The sequence below is a fragment of the Setaria italica genome, chromosome II, assembly GCF_000263155.2.
Source record: "Setaria italica strain Yugu1 chromosome II, Setaria_italica_v2.0, whole genome shotgun sequence".
NCBI classification, from domain to species: Eukaryota; Viridiplantae; Streptophyta; class Magnoliopsida; order Poales; family Poaceae; genus Setaria; species Setaria italica.
In genome coordinates this window covers 31993916-32014096 of record NC_028451.1, presented here as the reverse complement: position 1 = coordinate 32014096, position 20181 = coordinate 31993916, and the positions used below count along the sequence as shown (strand labels likewise).

Here is a 20181-nt window from a genome sequence, read left to right as displayed (position 1 = left end):
ACTAACCGCGTGCCGCCGCTGAGGGATCCGTCAAAGCAGTGGCCGAGGGGGAGCGCGACCCCTCGCTACGCCTAGTCGTCGGTTCACGAGCCGCACGGGCACGGCGCGACAACGCGGTCACGGGCGCGGCTTGGCGCCGGCGGGAACGGCACGCCTCGTCGCTGTCTTCCCGCTGCCTCTTTGTCCAGGCAAGTGAAAAGCACAACAGTGCCGAGGTACAGATGAAAACGACTCTGTTCCTGCTCTGCTCCGTCGCTTGCCACGCCACGCGATGCCCGGTCTGCTTGTGTCCCCGGTTAACCATGCTTGAGTTGGTGGAATCGGCAGCACCGACCTGATGCTAGCTGACATGTGCGGTTTCTTTCTCTAGGCAGTCACCCTCGCTAGGAGGATTGGGAGCTGCAGTCTCAGGTGTGATCAGTTTGATAAATTGTTTCTAGACGCATCTGTAGTGAGCTGGCATTCTTCCTCGGTCGAGTGAAGCATCTAACATCAAGGCAACAACACCAATACCAGAACATGGTCGAGCAGACAGTCGCAGACAGCACAGAGCTACCAGTAAGGAGAAACTTCGAAGAGCATTCTGATAGCATGAACGCGCGAAGATTAATTTCTAGAGAAGGGCACAGTGAAATACAGTCAAATGGCAAACCATCACTACCAGCTTAGTGTCTCAAAATTAATGCTTAGAAGCATTACTAATTGCAACACAGTAGTACCAAAGACACAAGCAAATAGCTACCGGGATCGCAGGAATCAATCACTTCTGTTAGAAGTTAGTCTCAATTAAAGTACAATTTGACTTATAGCATGGCGCATTACTGTTGCTAGTTCATCCATAGGGAATTAGAGAAATAGTTTAGGTTAACAAGCAGAAATAAAGTAAAGTAGTATGAACTATGAAGAGTATACAACTCAGAAACACGATGAGTATCATGAGAGTGCGTATCTTGCCCCAAAGGAAAAACAGAACGGAAACGGAAAAACTCGACCGCGGGGGTAAGACAGCCCCCAGGCATTTTGCTTTGCTAAGAAGAAGAAGAAGACCTCTCACGCAGGTCGAGAAAACCCCCGAACCCCTGCCCCACCCTTACATAGCGGCATTGTAGCCCATGTGAGACAACCAACGACCTGGGTCGGAAACGGAAAAAATTGACATGATCAAGGTGTTTCATCAGCAAAGACAAATATGTGCCACATTCAGTAGTAGATCAAGAAATAAAGCAATTTATCGTGCACAAATAAGTTATAAAGCAAAAGGTTTCAAACTGGCGCTAATCAAAAGAAGTCCATTGACATACTATTCTGCTGTGCTGCAAGGAATGAGTATTTAGCTGCATAGCATCAGAGTCCTGAACAGATTGATATCTATATGTACAAAAAAGCATGTGCCATCCAAGGCATCACAGTAGTCCCTGAATAAGTAAAAAGTTGATAAAAAGAAATGCTAATTTTTTCTCTCATTAGTTCAGAGAAGAAACGTCTCTTCTTATTTTCAGTCAAGTACAATGCTTGCATGGAGAATACAACTATAACTTTGATTACAGACATTGTAGTTGTATAGTGACTAAAGTTGTAGTGCACCCTAATCCGTTGTTATGACCATAAGAGACACAAGGAAGAAGGTCCTCCAAACATATATTTCAAGCCCATTAAAGATGGCATTACATAATCGTGTATGCGTAACCCCAACACAACAATTTCTTTTTGCATCTCATTTATCAAGCATCATTTTTAGATACAAGTGAACCACCAAAAATATAATAAGCACTCAACTACATGTCAAGCAATTAAGTTACAGGTTACAACTATGTTACATGACTAAGCATTCCTATATGAACACACTACATGCAAAAAATATAAACATAGTGTAACAAATGAACAAGCTCGCTTACAGGAGAATAAGAAAAGGAGCTTTTGACAGCTTTGTCAAGATCCTGATCCTGTTTCAGATTACCTCTAGTCGAAGAAATCATCACCAACTATAGCCCTGAGTCTCAGGAGAACAAAACAAAAGATCCAACTGCACTTGGCTGGCCTTCCCCCCAAAAGAATTAAAGAATACATGGTATGAACGCTCAGCTTTTTGAAGCCATCTTTCATCCGTGAGATCTCCTCCTGTTATGTGGCGATGGTGGAGCTCCCTCAAAGAAATCTGCCATTGCTATCTCAAGATCCTCAACTGAGTACTTGATGTACAACTCTGGGTGCCTGCCGTTCTCTATGTGATGGCGAAACCTTCCAAGGAAGGATCGATATGCTGGGAGCAGCTTCTCTGAAATTGAGATCCTAAGCTCTTCTCTCAGCTGTGTGTCTGGCACATACCAGGTGGACTGGATCCTGTGTGCTTCCTCAAATGCAGCATTGAATGCTTTGAATCGCTCCCTTAGTGCCGATTTGGATATCCCAGACGAAAAGCCACCACTAACATGGAGGCCCTCATCCCTGAGACAATTCAGGATCTTCAACCATGCAGTTCGCTGGTAGCTTGTGGCTGCCTGCCGGAACTTCCCTGTGAGTCGCCTCAAATACTCATCCCCAATTAGCCCCCGAAGCTCAGCTGAATCCTTTACCTTGTGCACGATATAGTGCACATTGTTCATGAGGAACAAATGAGACAGTGCGGCATCCTTGTAGAGTGATGCCTTGCTCTCAAGGTTGTGTTCAAGAACAACAATAATCCAGATAAGATGAGCAGCAAGGGGCAACTGGCTGTCAGGATCAGGCAGGTCAAGATCAGGGAAGGCCGGTGCTGCCTCATTGCCCTCAGTAGCAATCCTGGAGCTAGCTGATGGCCGCGAGATGATCAGCTCAGAGAGCGTGGTCTTGTAGTCCGAAATGAGGCTGCTGTAATTCATAACATAGCGAGTGAGCGGGTGGATGGTACCGCCTGGCACCGGAGTCTTGGACGGGTCGCGGAGCACCGCGTTCTCAAACTCCGAGAGTATACCGCGCACGGCGTCTGCCAGCCGCGACCTGATCTCAGCAGCCTGCACGTATATCGATTCCGCGGCCTTGGAGGCTGCAAAGATGTCAGAGATGTCAGGCAACAGGTCGGAGAGAGCGTCGTGCAGGTCGATGATCTTGAACAGCTTCTCGGGGGAGCGGCGCCCGATGCTGATGGCCTCGGCGAAGCCGAAGAGCTGCAGCGCCGCGCCTTTGACGGCCTCGGCGAAAGGCGCGTCGTGGGTGGCTGTACCCGCGGAGGTGGCGGTGGAACTGCAGAGCGGGAGGTCGTGGAAGATGTGGAAGCAGAGGCGGCGCTCGCTGGCGAAGACGCCGCGGACGGCGGCGCAGGCGGCGCGGATCCAGCGGCGGATCTTGGCCTCGAGCGCGTCCCACTCGAGCCGCTGGACGTCTCCGATGCTGAGCTTCTCAACGCCGAGGCGGCGGAGGGCGGAGTCGACGGCCGGCTTGCGGACGGAGGCGTACACCTGGACGCACTCGCGGCCGAACCCCGCCTCGGCCATGCGGGAGGCGATGGCGTGGAGGTCGGAGATGGCGTCCGCGGGGAACAGGTCGATCTCGCGGATGCTCGGCAGGGAGCGGTAGCTGCTGCGGCGGCCGACGGAGGACGACACGGAACCGCCGCCACCGTCGTCGTCGTCCCCCGCCGCCGCCGCCACCTCCGTGGCGTCGGAGTTCCTCCGGTCGCCGGACATGGAGAGCGAGGTAAGGCCGGCGAGCGCCTCGATTTCGAGGTCGAGCGCGCGCGCCGCGAGTACGTGGCGGAGCTCGTCCTCGAGGCGCGCCATCGCGACCTGCACGGCGGCGCAGGCGCAGCCCGCCGACTGCGGCGGCGCCAGGCGGCGGATATCGTCCACCGCCCGCAGGAACCGCTCCGCCTCCGCGCGGTCGCCGGCGCCGTCGAACAGCATCGCCTGCTCGTCCCCGGCGGCCGAGGACGCCGCCGACGCCGTGGAGTCCCACCGCATCACCACCCTCTCCGCGGCCTCCAGCTTCGCCGCGGCGGACGCTTCCATGGCGCCTCCCGCCTCACCACCCCCCGCTTCCCCCTTCTCCCAGTTCACGCTACGGCGCGCGCGCGCGCGGCAGCGGCAGCGGGACCTCCCTCCGGCGCGCGGTCCCCCGATCGCGCGCGGGCTTCGGCGGAGGCGGAGCCCGCGATGAGCAGTGGCACGGCAAAGCTAACTGCTACTAGGCCGCAATCAGCGGCGGCGACGCCGAGGGAGAGGAGAGAGAGGAGGGCGCTGTCTCTGCTGGTCCCGCTAAGAGCGGCCGCTTTTTATCTATAATCGCCTCGTTCATCTCGGCGATTTCGCTTCCTTTCGTTTCGTTTGGGCTCCCTCCCTTGCGTGTTAGCAAGCTAACCAACCGGCAGCCGGATTATTGGCTGACGGCGGCCGGCACTGATTGGTGGGGGCACGCCACGCCTCCGCGGGCCCCGCCCGGCAGCCTCGGCGCGTGGGGCCCAGATGTCAGTTGCCTGGTGCCGAGCCTGTGGCTCGCTCGGCATCGGCAGCCTGTGGAGAGGGATACCTACGGGCTACAGCCTGTCCGCCGGTCGCACAAGAGAGTCCACGTCGCGGTCGAAGGCCACGTACGCTCGTGCGTCTGGGCTCTGGCAGCCTTGCCCTTGACGTGGTCAAGTTCATCGTCACGTGTTGACAGCCCAGCTAAATGAGATCGATCACAAGAGCGCACTGTGATAGCCCGGTGGTAACCGGCGGTCCTAGTACCGTGGACTCCTGAACACAAAGTTGTTGGCTGCTAATCTGAGGGTCAAGAGACGGTTATGGAGGTGATGAAGAAGAAGAAGCAGCAGCAGTAGCAGGCAGCGGGTAAGCTGACAGCTCGTTCAGCCGGTCCGCGCGAGGGGACGGCGCACCAGCAGAGCAACGGCAATAGTACCGGTTTCTGGTGTTCCTGCAAGGCTGCAACTGCCGACGATGATCATCGATGGGGCCTAACATAACATAACAGCTAGCCTCATGCCTAACTGTTGATAAATCGACGTCAGATCTTTTATAGGGGAACTCATCTCGCAATTTGGACGCATGAATTTCCCGATGAAACAGTAACAAGAATCCTATATATTATGGTCTTACGCGTAAGATGTTAATCGCTTGTTGTCCATTTTCCCGAACGTGTTTGCGATCGTCATCCTTTCAGGAGTGCTACTAGTTCTTCTTCTTCCCCCTTCCTTTTTCGGGTTTTCCCGCCTTGACCTCTGCTGCATCCATTCGGTTCGCTGCTTTCCCTTTGCAGCTTCTTTCCTAGGAAAGGCGTCAGTTGTCCGGCCTCCTCTCGAGAAAACGGCATGCCGAATTGCGGACGATGATGCCCTCGACTGCTGACGCTAGAAGAGCCTTGCCACCTTCAGCTACAAATTTAAGGTGACGACTGACGACAGCGGATTAAATGGGTATAAAAGTCTCTAGCAGCATCAGCAACAGGAAAACTACTGGATTAGTTCAGTTTTCCGGTCAGAACTAGCTTATAGTATTACTGGTAGCCAATCCGTACGTCGAACGTCATTGGAGTACAAAAGGCCATGCCTTGTGTCATAGAGATTGTACGTGACACGGGCACAAGACAGTCGTGAAGAAAACGCCCTCATGCCAGTGGGCATTTCGCGCATGTGTGGGATACATGTACTGTATCTATCGCGTACGCTGAAAATCTGGCTGATGTGACCATTTAACCTGGCTTCAGGAACAGACATGATCCGGCAAGATTTGAAACAGAATGGCACCAGAACGGCGTGGGTGTTTGGCAGCACTCCACCTTATAAAAATTAGTTTCACTCCATCAGCTCCACTCCACCAACTCCAAAAAAATATGAAGTTGTTGCACATGTTTGGCTGGTGGCAGTGCTTCAGCTCCAAAAATATGAGCACTTGTTGTAAATAGTCTATTTTATCTTTTTATGAATGGGTCCAGATGTCTGTTACTGACGGAGGGATGAGTCAGTTTTTGACACTCATACAAGCAGCTACAGGTCGCAGAAAAGGTATTGATGAGACATACAACGATGAAGAAGGTTACAGAGATATACACGGGTCAATTCTCTTGGAAATTAACCGTGGAACAAGCATGTTACGATGAGCTACTGAAATCAAGCGTGTGAAGTAGAAGGCGTTCTAGAGCGAGCTCAGCTCTGAAGTAGCCTAACCAGGGAAGCTGCCATCAGCCCATCACTTGCCGCCGCCGCCGCTGAAGAGGTAGTCGAGCGACGCGGCGTGCACCTTGGTCGGCGGACGGTCCTGTCATGCATACTGAAAGAATGTAAGGGATGGATCTATTGATCGTATCGGTTACATATTTATACAACCGCACGTTGCTTAGTCTAACACTCCCCCACAGTTTTAACTGGGAGCACCGCGAACATTAAGACTGGACCTAAACTCCGTGAAGACTGATGTCGGCAGACCTTTGGTGAAGATGTCGGCGTACTGAGACGTAGTGGGAACGTGCAGGACGCGTGCTTCACCGAGGGCGACTCGCTCTCTCACGAAGTGCAAATCAATCTCAATATGCTTGGTCCGCTGATGCTGGACAGGATTGCTGGAGAGGTAAACAGCACTGATGTTATCACAATAGACCACGGTAGCACGGCGAAAAGGATGATGAAGCTCTTGCAGTAGTTGTCGTAACCAGCAGGCTTCAGCAACGCCGTTTGCCACAGCTCGATACTCCGCCTCAGCACTGGACCTGGACACTGTAGGTTGACGTTTAGATGACCACGAGATGAGATTGTCCCCGAGAAACACCGCATAGCCAGAAGTGGACTTGCGCGTGTCAGGACAGCCCGCCCAATCTGCATCTGTGTAGACAGTCAGATCTACTGGTGAGGTCCGGTGAAGATGAAGACCAAGATCCAAGGTACCCTGAAGGTAGCGAAGAATGCGCTTCATAGCGCACAGATGAGGCTCTCGGGGGTCATGCATGTAGAGGCACACCTGCTGGACAGCATAAGCAATATCTGGACGAGTAAAAGTGAGATACTGAAGAGCACCAGCAATACTGCGGTAGGAGGAGGGGTCGGTGACGGCAGCTCCATCGGCAGAAAGCTTGGAATGAGTATCCACAGGTGTGCTGCAAGGCTTGCAGCTAAGCATACCAGCACGATCAAGAATGTCCAGAATATACTGACGCTGTGAGAGGAACAAGCTGTCACTCTGACGCTGCACACTGACGCCGAGGAAGTGGTGAAGAGCCCCCATATCTGTCATAGAGAATTCTTGGCGGAGAGCATGGATGATCCGCTGCAGAAAACTCGTAGAGGAGGCTGTAAGAACAATGTCATCAACATAGAGAAGCAAGAATGCCACATCAGGACCCCGGCTGTATATGAACAGAGAACTGCCAGTCTTCGCCTCAACAAATCCGAGAGAAGTGATATGACTTGCGAAGCGATGATGCCAGGCTCGGGGTGCTTGCTTCAAACCGTAGAGTGACTTGTTCAACCGGCACACATAATCTGGGCGGGAGGTGTCAACAAAACCGGCAGGCTGAACACAATATACTGTCTCATTCAGGATGCCATGGAGAAATGCATTCTTCACATCAAGCTGATGAATAGGCCATGAATGAGAGCGTGCCAGAGTAAGAACTGTGCGGATGGTTGCTGGTTTGACCACTGGGCTGAAAGTCTCATCATAGTCGATACCTGGACGCTGTGTGAAGCCGCGGAGTACCCAACGAGCTTTGTAATGGTCCAGAGAGCCATCAGACTTGAACTTGTGACGAAACACCCATTTCCCAGTAACAAGGTTGACACCGGACGGTCGAGGCACCAGGGTCCATGTGTCATTAGCCTGCAGAGCGTCAAACTCATCCTGCATTGCACGGCGCCATGCGGGGTCAGTCAGGGCAGTACGGACTGAGGAAGGCACAGGGGACAGCGGTGCCGCGTGAAGGTTGAGACGGTCAACGGGCTGCCGGATGCCGTCCTTGCTGCGTGTGCGCATGCCGTGTGCGTTGACGACAGGTACTTGCTGGAGAGGAACTGTGGCGGTGGTGCGGCCGGCTGGGTGCCCGGCGCCACTGGCAGCAGCCTGGGACGGACCGTCCGCAGGGGCAGTGGCACCAGGCGCGGTCGAAGCGGGGCCACCAGCAGCACCCGTGGCCGGCTCAGCTGGAGAGGAGCCGGGGCCGCCCGTGGCCAACGTGCCGTGGCCGCCCGTGGCCGGGCCGTAGCCGCCCGTGGCCGGCGCGCCGTGGCCTCCCGAGGCCAGGCCGTGGCCGCCCGGGGCCGAGGTGGCGGGGTCGAGGCCGCCCGTGGCCAGAGGGTCGGTATGACCCCCCGGAGCAGCATCCATGCTGCCGGGAAGGCGGGTACCTGCAAGCACAGCTCTTGCGCCATCGGGCGAAGAGGAATCATCAGCATCCAAAAACTCAAGTGTGGTGTGGTCCTGGGGGGAAGAGGACATATCGGCGAAGGGGAAAACCGTCTCATCGAAGGTGACATGGCGAGAGATGATGATACGGTTTGTGTGAAGATCAAGACACCGATAACCCTTATGATCAGTGGAGTATCCCAGGAACACACACAGAGTGGATCGAGGTGAAAGTTTATGTGGAGCTGTGGATGATAGGTTGGGATAGCAAGCACAGCCAAAAACGCGTAAGTGATCATACGTAGGCTGCGTGCCATATAGGGAAAAGAAAGGAGTAAGGCCGTCGAGGGTTTTAGTGGGGTGACGATTGAGAAGATATGTTGCAGTGTGCAAGGAGTCAGCCCAATAAACGGGAGGAAGACTAGCCTGAAAAAGAATGGAGCGCACAATATTATTTATAGTGCGAAGAATGCGCTCGGCCCACCCATTTTGCTGTGAAGTGTAAGGGCAGGACATGCGAAGAACAACTCCATGAGTGAGGAAGAACGTGCGGGCCGAAGAATGGTCGAATTCACGGCCGTTGTCGCACTGGACTGCCTTGATGGAGGAGCCGAACTGCGTACGCACATAGGAAAAAAAGTGAGTAATGGCACCAAACGTGTCGGATTTGAGGCGTAAAGGAAACGTCCAAGTGTAGTGTGTGCAGTCATCTAAAATAACAAGATAATATTTGTAGCCAGACACACTAACAACTGGGGATGTCCAAAGATCACAATGTATTAAATCAAAGGCGTGCGAGGCACGAGAGTTTGACATGCTAAAAGGAAGGCGCACATGGCGACCAAGCTGACAAGCGTGGCAAATATGAGTATCATGGCGCTTATTACATGGAATAGCATTGGAACTAATGAGCGTGGACAAAGCCTCATAACCGATATGACCGAGACGACGATGCCATAGAGTGGTGGAAGATGCAGCAGCAGTGAGGGCAGTGGTGCTGGATGGCGTGAAGAACGGGTAAAGGTCGCCCGTGCTATTGCACCTGGCGATCACGCTCCGTGTCTGAAGATCCTTCACAGAAAGGCCGAAGGGATCAAACTCAATGGAGCAATTATTATCAGTAGTAAAACGGCGAACTGAAATCAGATTCTTAATAATGTTTGGAGAAACTAAAACATTAGAAAGAACTAGAGGACGCCCAGTGTTCGAAAAAGAGTGTGATCCAACGGAAGTAACGGGAAGTAAGTTCCCATCACCAACAATGATAGATGAAGGATGCGATGATGAGGGAGGGTGAGAGGTGGTGAGTATACCAGCGTTGTTGACCATGTGGGAGCCAGCGCCCGAGTCAGCATACCATTCGCCCATGCCGGGAGGGGAGAGCGTCATGGTGCTGAAGTTGCTGGCGAGCGAGGACATGTCGAAGCTGCCTCCATGCATGGGCGTCCACGGCTGCTGCTGCTGTGGTGGCGGCGGGGCGACGTGGTAGCCAGGTGCCCCATAGCCGTAGCCGGATGGTGCGCCGAAGCCTGGTGGCAGGCCGAAGCCGGGCGGAGCGGCCTGGTAGCCGTGCGGCGCCTGCGGCTGCTGCTGCACGGCCATGTACCCTGCAGCAGGCGGTCTGTACATCGGCCCCGGAGCGGGCGGTGGCCAGTACGCCCAGGGCTGGTACTGCGCCGGCGGGCGCTGGTGTTGCCCGTGCGGCGCCTGCTGCTGCTGCTGCCCGCCCTGCTGCTGCTGCTTGTTGCGTCCGCGACGGCGTCCGGAGCGGCCGCCCTGGTTGCCGTTGCCTTGGCCGGTGGGCGCGCCGCCCTGGTTGCGGCCAGGAGGAGCAGGGCCGCCGGCAGGGGGGCGCCATGCGGTGTTGGTGATACCATGAAAGAATGTAAGGGATGGATCTATTGATCGTATCGGTTACATATTTATACAACCGCACGTTGCTTAGTCTAACACATACCATGGTGATCGTTGATGATGCGTCGATGTCAGCAAAAAGATATTGGGTGCATAGCAAGTTCAGAAACTTGAGAAGAAGCGAGAGCTGGCGGCGGCTGACCATGAGGAAGTTGCTGCAGTTCTGCCCATGCGCCCGGAAGTAGTTGTTGGTCTGGCTGCCACGGACGCCAGCCGGGATCCCCTTCATCTTATCATTGTCGTGTGTAATGGGTAGCAATGGTGGGTAAATACCGACCAACATGAGGAGGTATGAAAAGGGAGTTTTAGAGCACCCTTGAGGTACTAAAAAAACATGGAACCGACCTCCTGCTCCACCTTTTTTCTGGAACCGAAGTTGATGGAGCTAGACGTATTTGGCTGCGATTTTTTTGGAGTTGGTAGGGTGGAGCTAATTTTTATGGAGTGGAGTGCGGTCAAACACCCCCTTAGGGCTTGTTTGGCAAGGTTTCAGCTCTTCTTAAAACGGTTCCGGCTCTGGCTCTTCTGGTGGAGTGACTTCTCTAGTGGAGCTGAAACTGTTTTGAAAAATATTTGGCAAAACAGCTTCTCCTGTATTTTCATGAATGCATGGAAATCTCAAATGTCCAATATACTCTGATTGTCTGATTTGGTGCTACAAATGAATTTATGTTATTACTCAAATTGTAATATGATTTAATAAATAAAAATAATTAATGAGTATAGTTGTAGATTAACCAATAATTATTTTTTCTTTTCCTTTTATATTTTTTCTCCCTTCTTTTCTCCCTTCCTTTTCTCTCTCTTTTTTCCTCCTCCTTTTCCCTTCCTTATCTGTTTCTTATTTCCCTCCTCCTTTTCCTTGCTTATTATCCGTTCTTCTTCCCTTATCTTTTCTCCACGCAGCCAGTCCAGGCACGCTGCTGCCCGCAAAGTTCCCCACCACCACTCCCTCGCCGTGCGCTGCTGTTGCTACCCTGCGCTCCACCGCTGCCGCACGCGGGAGCTGCTACTGCTGCTTCGTTGCTACTGCCACCCACCCAGACGCGAAGGGACGAGTTGCTGCCAGCTGTGGCCGGGTCACCGGCCCATGCTTGCGCCAGCCATGGATGGAACGGGAGGGGGGGCGCTGCCAACGCTGCTTCGGTTCTGCTTCATCGACGCCGCACTGCCTCCACCGCTCTCCAGACATCACTCCTCTTTCCGATCCGCCGCCGCCGCCACTCTCCCACCTACACTGCTGCGCTCGGGGCATTCTGGTCCGCATCAGCATGTGGACGGGGAGGAGTCACTATTTTTAGCTCCTCCCCGGTGGTTAAAAAATAGCTCCAGCTCTGGGGTGGCTTCAGCACCGAAGCCCTCAGCGACAAGACCGTTTGGCAGAGCTCTGGCAGAAGCCGCGACAGAAACCGGAGCCGGAGTCGAAGTCCTGCCAAACTTGCTCTTAAAACGTCCGCCAGGGCAGCAGGGACACAGCTGATTTCTTTGGGTGTCTTGTGTGAACAAACACAAGGAGTCAAGGGGAGGAACACACAGAATATAATTAAAGCACAGCCTTTTATTTATTTTTTTTTTATAAAACTATGCTCCCATACATGATCCGGCAACGGGACAAAGGGTCAACAAAGCCACAACCTGTCAAGTTCCACTTGTGGCATAACAGGAGGACACTACACTTGAGCGGACGCTCTGCGGAGCCGTTTCGGTTCGTCGTCTCGTCTGCGCATATTTTAGCCGTGCAACCGGAACCGGCCACGACGAATGATTTGCGTAGGTTCTTGGGGAAAGAACAAATGGAATGAGAATGTGCGGCTGGCAAGGAGCCCCCTGTCATCAAATAATATAATGGTTGTTGTAGCCAGTGTTGGAGAAACCACCTTTAGTATCCGTTCCAAACCTACTTTAACTTAATATCGATTGTACAATCGGTACTGCTATATCGATATTAAAGGAGATTCTTTAGCACCGGGTCAAATAACATGTACTGAAGGATTATCATTAGTATCGGTTGGTGTTACCAACCGGTACTAAACTGTTTTTCGCTCATAAAATAAAGAAAAAAATCCAAAAATCTGGCAAACAGACGGGATGCGCCGGCCCTGAAGGGTACCTTTTAGCACCGGGTGGTATTATAATCCGGTACTAAAATGCCTCCAAGGAAATTTGGACTCAGTACTAATACTAATATTAGTTTCGGGCTTAAAACTAATCGATACTAAGATTAAGATTAAGAACGAATCTGGCAGTGAGCCTAGTTTAGCGCGGGTGAAGACATGCGCGGAACAGCCGATAGGGAGAGGCCGAAAGACAGAGAGAGAGAGGAGGCCGATGACCGAGTGATATAGGTTTAGTTTTGAGGTAATGCGAGAATCGAAATAAACCGATGCTGCTATAGTGCTATCAGTAATTGTGCGTACGTTCACTTGACCATTTCTTCCCACAACGCTCGGTTTCCGCATGGCGCGCTATTCGCGAAAACAACTTCGAAGTTTGAACAGGTCGTGATGCCCGTGCACGCGGAGACCGGCGAACGCAGACGCCGCCGTCCAGCTCCCACCCGTGGAGCGGACTCGAACTCGGAGTTGCCGTTCCTGACAGGGAAGGGAAGGGCATGCATGCCATATCGCCATCCAGCTGCGGCGTGCGTGGATCCCCACATGCCGAGATTCTGAAGAACAGCGGCAGCAAGACAGCAAGTTGTGGCTGCTAGAAACGTTCGTCCTGCTCCGAATCGTACAGGTCCTACTCGAGAGAAAAACAGGAGCAGTGTTGAACTGCACAACCTGTTCGATCGTGTCAACCAAAACCGGTCGCGGATCTCGAGACTGCACGAACAGCTAGTGACAGCTGCACCTGCCGCTGTCAGGCAGGGCATGGCACTCGCAGGCCTGAGTGCCTGACTCATCAGGCACGGCCACAGGCTCCATTTGCGCTGTTAATCTGGACTGGAAGGTTCTTGGCGACTTTGATGACCACAAATCTCTTGTCCTGTGTCCGCTCCTTTGTTTAACGCGGTTGACACTAAGCTGCACCCATCAGAACCAGTCTCCTCCCGTTGTTTAACACTGCACACTTGCACAGCACCAGCCCGCAGGATGAGGCTGCACGCCTGCACAAGCATAAGCATCTTTGGTGTTATCAGTTTGCCTTACCCGCAATACCTCACGGTGCTCTGTCCATGGCCACAGTCCGTATTGAAAAGGGGGAGAAAAATGAGAAAAACATGCAAAAGTACTGTAAAAGCCTGCGGCGTTCTGTTTGTTATTGTGGTAGTAGGATTTCCCCTAGCATCTCATTTGATCCCATCATACAAATTGAGGCCAGGTACAAATAAAATGCTCACTGCCTGCTCCATTTCTGTGTGATGAAGTAACTAACATTTCAGTGGGACGTGAACGCCTGCAAAGATCAGAACCAAACCCAGCAACAACTAGTGAGCCATCAGCCATGCACACAGGAGAATAAGAAGCAACGGAGCATTGCACGCGCACGTGTGACAAACAAGCTAAGGTGAGGCACGTACCGAGAAGACGTTGCAGTGGCCGGGGTCGGCGAGGTGCGCGAGGAGGTTGTCGATGGGCCCCTGCCCGGTGTACACGGCCTGGAACCAGAAGCCGACGAATGCGAGCATGGCGAGGCGGCCGTTCTTGATCTCCTTGGTGCGCAGCACCATGACGGGCTCGGGTGACCCGCGGCCCCAGTTGGCCCAGTCGAACCACAGCCCACCGGGGTACCCGACGTCGGGCACCGGCTTCTTGCGGTTGGGGAAGTCCGGCTCGATGTCGACGCAGCCGGGGTTGAGGAGGTCCGCCCACCGCCGGCCCTCCGCCCACCCCATGAGCGCCATCTGCGAGACGAAGAGCGTCCAGGGGTCGGCGAAGTAGTCGCGGGACCCGGCGTCGAACCACGAGAAGCCGGCGTCGATGAAGCCCCATCGCGCCAGGAGGTCCGGGATCAGGATCCCCACCGCCGCCAGCATCGCCCACCGCCCGTGCATCAGCTCCGCCTGCGCGAACCACCGCAGCAGCTCCGGCTCCGACCCTGCATTTCCACTCGCGCGACGACACCAAATTTAACCGTGCGGAACGCGTTTCTTTCCGTGCATGGTTTCGCATAAATCACGGAGAAAATTGCGTGCTATGCTACGAATAGTACACCGTGCTAAATAATTCTGTCCAGGAACGTGGGTGTTACCTAGTCCGAGAGGGTCAAATCCAAAGTCCCCGGGGAGGCTGCAAGGCAATTTTTGCGAAGTAATGTCAGAACGAAATGGTATCTCTTAAGACTCTAAGCGTCAGCGTGGAGTGATTGTTCTGTCTGCCGTGCCACTGAATTACCTGCCGTCGAGCCACGGGGGAGGGGTGCTGCCGGGGAACCAAAGCGGGCGGTCGGGCCCCAGCGGCTCGCACACGGCGGACACGCCCTTGGTCGCGTTCACCCGGCGCCCCGTCTTCCTCGTGAACGACACCGCGGTAGGACCCTGCAGCGGCGGCGGCTGCGCCGGCCTCGGGGCATGGCACGCCCGAACGCTAGCTCTGCTGCAGAAACAGAGCACGGCCGAGACGCGTGAGACAGGCGGGTCATGGTGTAGGTGGAGCGGCCCGGGGCGCGCCATGGCTTACCTTGGCTGGAGGCTGCATGCCGCGAACGAGCCGGCGGATAGAGCCATGGCAACGAACGGAGGAGAAGGCGATCGGGATTCGGGAGGGAAAGCCGTCGCCAGTGCGTGCGCTGAGCTGCCGCGCGCTTTATTATCTGCTGGGAGTTTTGAGGATAGGGAGGGAGAGGGCGTGGCAAGCAAGGATAGCCGGCCAACGAGGCGCCGCCAGCCCGTCAGGTGACGACAGCAAGACAAGTCGTGGCATAGGCTTCTATTGGGCTGCTTTTGCCTCCTGCTGGAGGTTCAGTTGTTGGGCCTGAAATATTTCTGATTTCGAAAGTTAAAACTGCATGAAATTTACCTTCTAAGGATAATTTCGAACATAGGTTCCTCGGTAAATATAAATTAAAACAAAAGCATACGGGATAAGCTGCACTGCTTTTACCTCCGCATGAAAGTGGGGAAACTTTACGCATGTATAAAAGGATAACCGTCTTACTCTCTGTTTCTACTACTACTTTGCTAAAGCAGTTTTCAGCATGAATCAATGTCCATTTCATTTGAAGCCATCTTCACAAACTGAGCCTTATGACGAACAACTTTGAAAGAAACCACCATTCCAAGTTCAAACTACATTATAATTTATACATCGACATCTGTAAACAAGGGCAAGGCAAGTGTATACTGCCATCAACAGTAAAAACTATCAAAAGTGTGCAGTTAACGTGTAACCGAGTTAGTTTGTGGTAATACAGAGATGGGAGATGAAAAGGGAACAATCCTGGTGTCTTTCTATGAGACAGTATAGACAATTCGAACCTCCTTAAATACATGCCTGAGAGGTGTGAGTTGTAACAAACTACCAAAAATTTTGCTTCTAAACGTGTTGAAAGGACTACGAGAGCTGTGAATACTCCTACAGCAATAGTACATTGGGATCAAATGCCCTTGTCAAAAACTGTAGTCGATATCAGAAATGTTCTGAAACGTCGATTGTTTGACCAACTCACGCCGCTCGTTGTACACGTCCAGGTTCTTGCAAGGCACGGGGAAAACATAGCCAATGACCTGCCCCTGGACGAAGGAGCACTGGAACACATGGTGCTTCCTGTCTACTATACCGACTGACATGTCTTGGAACGTAACATTCTTCACGGGGATCTCTGCGCTTCCCTGTATCCTGACAGGTACGCGCACACCCTGCCCGTGGATTGAAGTGTAAGAAATGTTCTCGATGATGGGCATGGCCTTAGGGTTGAAGCCTTCATCTGGATGCTCATTGTAGTCTGTCTTTATGACAATACCGACACGGACATGCTCTAAGCTTATGTTCCGATACGAAATGTTGCTTACATAGGCCCCTCTTCCAGGGGCAGTCTTTATCCTCACACCCCGCCGTGAATCCCAAACATGAACATTCTCTACCAAAACATTTGAGACACCACCAGACATCTCGCTTCCTATCGATACACCGGCACTGCCCACAGAATGCAGAAGTGATCAAACATACAATCACATTGGGTTAACAAAGTATACTAGTGGCATATGAAAGATAAACCAACAATGAGAACAATATCCTGTGTAACTAGTTCTGGTCTAGATAACCGTCAAAAAAAAGTTCTAGTCTAGATAAATAAATGATCCCAGTAAACAAAATGATTTGGTAACATGGGATGGATAGCCAGCAAGTAATATGTATCACAAATATACAAAAAAAAAACTAACGAACTCACAGCAACTCTTTCATATTATCAACAGCGCAAGAAGTGTCACTAGCTAAGGATACTTGAAAACAAATCATTATACTTATATTATAAATTGAATCAGAACAGCCTAAGCAAACAATCTAATATCTTACCTGACCATGGAGCGGATTACAACATTCTGAATAATAATATTAGCAGATGGACGCCCATACGCAATTCCATATTGATCCCAACCACTCTTTATAGCTATCCCATCATCACCAACAGAAATATAGCAATTTTTTATGACCACATTTTCACAAGAATCTGCATATACAGCATGAATAACAAAGAGTTTGATCAATGAAGCATAAACTATGACAAAAAAAAAAGCTTCAAAGCAACATGGACAAGCAGTGCAGATTTCTTGGGTTCCTATTGCTGCCAAAAAGTTTGTTGGAATCTGGATTACATTGCAAGTTACAGGATGCAGCTATAATGAAATGTACAAACTTCATTAATCAGAAACAATTGCAAGCATTGGGAGTAACCTGGATCTATCCCATCAGTATTTGGAGCTCCAGCAATTGGAGCCAATATTGTAGCTTCTGAGATTGTAACATTCTTGCAGTCGTATGTGTGAAGAGTCCAGAAGGGAGAATCACGAAGAGTGATATTCGAAATGATAATGTTACTTGATCGCATGAGCTGGACTAGAGGACCCCTTGTGTGATTAAGCTGTTTTCTCCGAAATTTTACCCACCAGCTTTGACCTTGTCCATTTATGGTACCGTTATTGCCTATTTAGAAAGGAGTCAACAAGACTGAATGTCAACTGAAAAATCATAACAATTTCAGGAAACTGGGACTGCAGAAGAGAAACAAGCAACAATGCCAGCATTCATTTCTCTAATGGATAAGTCATGTGATATTTAGCAGTATTTAGCAAGAATAATATCTTCTCATCCACACTTTTATTCTTACAATGAAAGAACTTCTCACAAGTTAGAATTAATTCGCTAAACTAGAGATTAGGTGTTTCCATGAAATAAGTATCAGTTGAAGTTTCAGCAACTACTAACGCTTCCTATGGTTTTGTATGTCGATAATGTATACAAGATGAAATCAGTTTGGCAATAATGATTTCATATGAATGAATAAGAAAAATGAATCAAAAAGCGCAACCTACCTGTAATAGTCACATCCTTAAGGTCTTGACCGTGTATAAGGCTTCCGTATCGAGGTCCCTTGTGCTCTCTTCCATACCCATATGATGGTAATGGCGACATTAATGGCCAATATCTTTCATCCTTGGATAAAAAGTAATACAAAGAACTCGCCAATGTTAACTCAATTGGTAAATAAGGGCACCAAACTGAAAAAAGGTACCAGTATAAAATAATAGGTAAGAAAATTCTTGTCGTGCTCTATCTAAGGTTGAGAGAATTTTATGAAAGCACAAAGATGTATCAGTGTAATTTCTTTTGCATACAAAGCAAGTCTCAACTGACCTAACAAAACCACAACATAAGTTGGGACTAACCAGCATGCTTTACCTATCAGTCCAAATTTGACAATTCAGTCACTTCAGTGTTTATATAAATGCTTGCCCAAGTGTCAAACTATAAGCTTCAGCAAATCTTGACGTGCAGTTGAACATGACACCAGTAGATAGCTATTTTTGTGGTGAACTTAGCAGCAAATTTGATAAAATTTTGAAAGCAACTATTTGTTGTCCTGCATGTCACCAATACCAGATATTACTAATATATCTCATTGAACTGTTGCATGACACCAGATGACAACACCATTTCATGCAAAGATCACTGGTAGCAGTTACTTGTATAACAACGATACATAGCAGCATTCCTTTTCACTTGCCCGAGTACAGAAATCCGAGATCGACCAAAGATCCAAGAGCATCGTCTTTTTAACTAAACAAAGTTGATGCAAATAGCAGCTGAATGTCTCACCTGGACCCCCAGGATCTCAGCGCCGGCGGCGAGGAATAGCGTCATGCGGCTGGTGAGGTTGAACGGCGCGGTGAGCCACCGGCCGACGGGCACGGTGAGCCTCCCGCCGCCTCTCTCGGCGATCGCCGCGACCGCCGCCTCGAACGCGGCCGTGTTCACCGTCCGCCCGTCCCCGAACGCCCCGAACTCCCTCAGATCGTACACGGGCGGGGAGGCCACCCACTGCCCCATCGACGACGACGCCGCGCGCTTGGGCATGGGCGGGCGCGTGTAGAGCCGCACGCGGCCCACGGAGGTGCTCTGCCACAGGAAGACGAGCGCGAAGCCCACCAGCCAGAGCGCGACCAGGCACGCCCTGTACGGGGCCGGCGCCCAACGCCGGTGGTGGTGCGCGGCGCCGCCCCCACCCCGACGCGGGGAGGAGACGGCCGTCGACGCCGCCGCCGCCGCCGCCGCCGCCGCCCCGGCGGCAGTGACTGCCGCGGCCGCGGCGCGGGGGGAGGAGACGGCCGCCGTCTCCAGCATCGGATCTGGTCTGCGGACGGGCGTGGGATCTATCCGCGGCGCGCGCACCGGCCGGTGGGTGGAGCGGTCCCGGCTCGGGCGCGGGGGCCCATGGGGGAAGACAGGGAGAGGGAGGGAGGCGCGCCCCGGCGGTGGCGGTGGGTTCGGCGGCTCTCGGAGCACGGGCTCGGGGCGCAGTTTTAAAAAGCGCGGGGTCGGGTGGTGCGCGCGGCGGCGAGTGATGGTGGTCTGGTCAGTGCCCGGCTGCTCGCTCGCTCGGCGCCCAGCGCCGCGGGGGGCGTTGAGTTGGGGCGGAACGGAACCACGACGGCGGCGGCGGCGGAATGACCTAGCTGCCCCTGTCCGGTGGCCGGTCAGTTCGGCCGCAGGGAGCCGTCGGATCGGCTCGCGACGGCGGACGGCGCTCCGGACCGCAGCGCCCGCCTCGACACCTGGCGGCCGTGGGCCCCGCTGCCAGTGGTGTGGTGGATTCGGTTTGGGCGGGCCCACGCGCAGCGGTTTGACCCCGCCCTAGTGCGTGGCGCCGAGGGTTTGGTCCAGGTGCACGATCGGATTGCTGGGATGACGACGATCGAGAGGTTCGTCCTGTCGGAGGGGCATCCACGAGCTCGAGCAGACGAGCACGACAGGGCTCCCATTAATCAGAGACCCTCGGCGCTGGTCCTCCGGATCTGGAGCACGCTCCGGCGATTGATTATGCCTTCCAACACCATCGCCCGTGTCGTTTCTTCACCACTTCGCATTCGCACGCGTCTTCAGAGGCTCTGAAAATGGATCTTCGTGCGAGATGGCGTTGTGGCGGATTGCGTGTGTCGTCCGTCGCTCTATTGCCTTCTGTTTGACGCGATGCCATGGGCCAAAGACTGAGAATTACTGGAAGCAACATGCACAGCAACACAGGTGGCAGGTATCTCCTGAAACTGAAAGCAGCCGGGTAGAGCACCAGTAGTGAACGGGGGGCACACCCTGCATTGAATCCAGCGCTTAAATCAATGGGGATACTGGTACGGGTAGCCGCAAATTTCGCGTCTCTTTGTGGTTGACCTGCGAGACGGCCAAGGCACACACACTGCGCGATGTGGCCCTCCTCTCAGCACCGGCGTTTCCTACGTGAAGATCCGCCACCGTGGTTAATCCGCCGTGGAGTGTCAGCACGAATGGATTTCTTGTGGTTTTGGGCA

General features: G+C 52.7%; 3 protein-coding genes across 3 annotated transcripts; all 3 read right to left on the bottom strand.

The window, feature by feature from the left end:
• Positions 1-878: 878 nt before the first annotated feature.
• Positions 879-4290, bottom strand: LOC101757770 (exocyst complex component EXO70B1). The gene is made up of 2 exons (XM_004956870.2): positions 1958-4290; positions 879-1131 (listed from the first exon to the last, which is right to left on the bottom strand). Exon 1 carries the CDS (start codon positions 3981-3983, stop codon positions 2100-2102), a length of 1884 nt encoding a protein of 627 aa, XP_004956927.1. The 5' UTR covers positions 3984-4290; the 3' UTR covers positions 879-1131; positions 1958-2099.
• A 9140-nt stretch (positions 4291-13430) lies between these two features.
• LOC101756821 (photosystem I chlorophyll a/b-binding protein 6, chloroplastic) lies at positions 13431-14985 on the bottom strand. Its single transcript, XM_004956869.4, has 5 exons — positions 14840-14985; positions 14555-14752; positions 14412-14449; positions 13741-14258; positions 13431-13616 (listed from the first exon to the last, which is right to left on the bottom strand). Exons 1-5 carry the CDS (start codon positions 14884-14886, stop codon positions 13599-13601), a joined length of 819 nt encoding a protein of 272 aa, XP_004956926.1. The 5' UTR covers positions 14887-14985; the 3' UTR covers positions 13431-13598.
• Positions 14986-15476: 491 nt separating this feature from the next.
• On the bottom strand, positions 15477-19305 carry LOC101756418 (probable polygalacturonase). The gene is made up of 5 exons (XM_004956866.4): positions 18476-19305; positions 17692-17812; positions 17054-17302; positions 16676-16829; positions 15477-16294 (listed from the first exon to the last, which is right to left on the bottom strand). The coding sequence occupies exons 1-5, from the start codon at positions 18998-19000 to the stop codon at positions 15769-15771; spliced, it is 1575 nt and encodes a 524-aa protein (XP_004956923.1). The 5' UTR covers positions 19001-19305; the 3' UTR covers positions 15477-15768.
• Between the last annotated feature and the right edge of the window lie 876 nt (positions 19306-20181).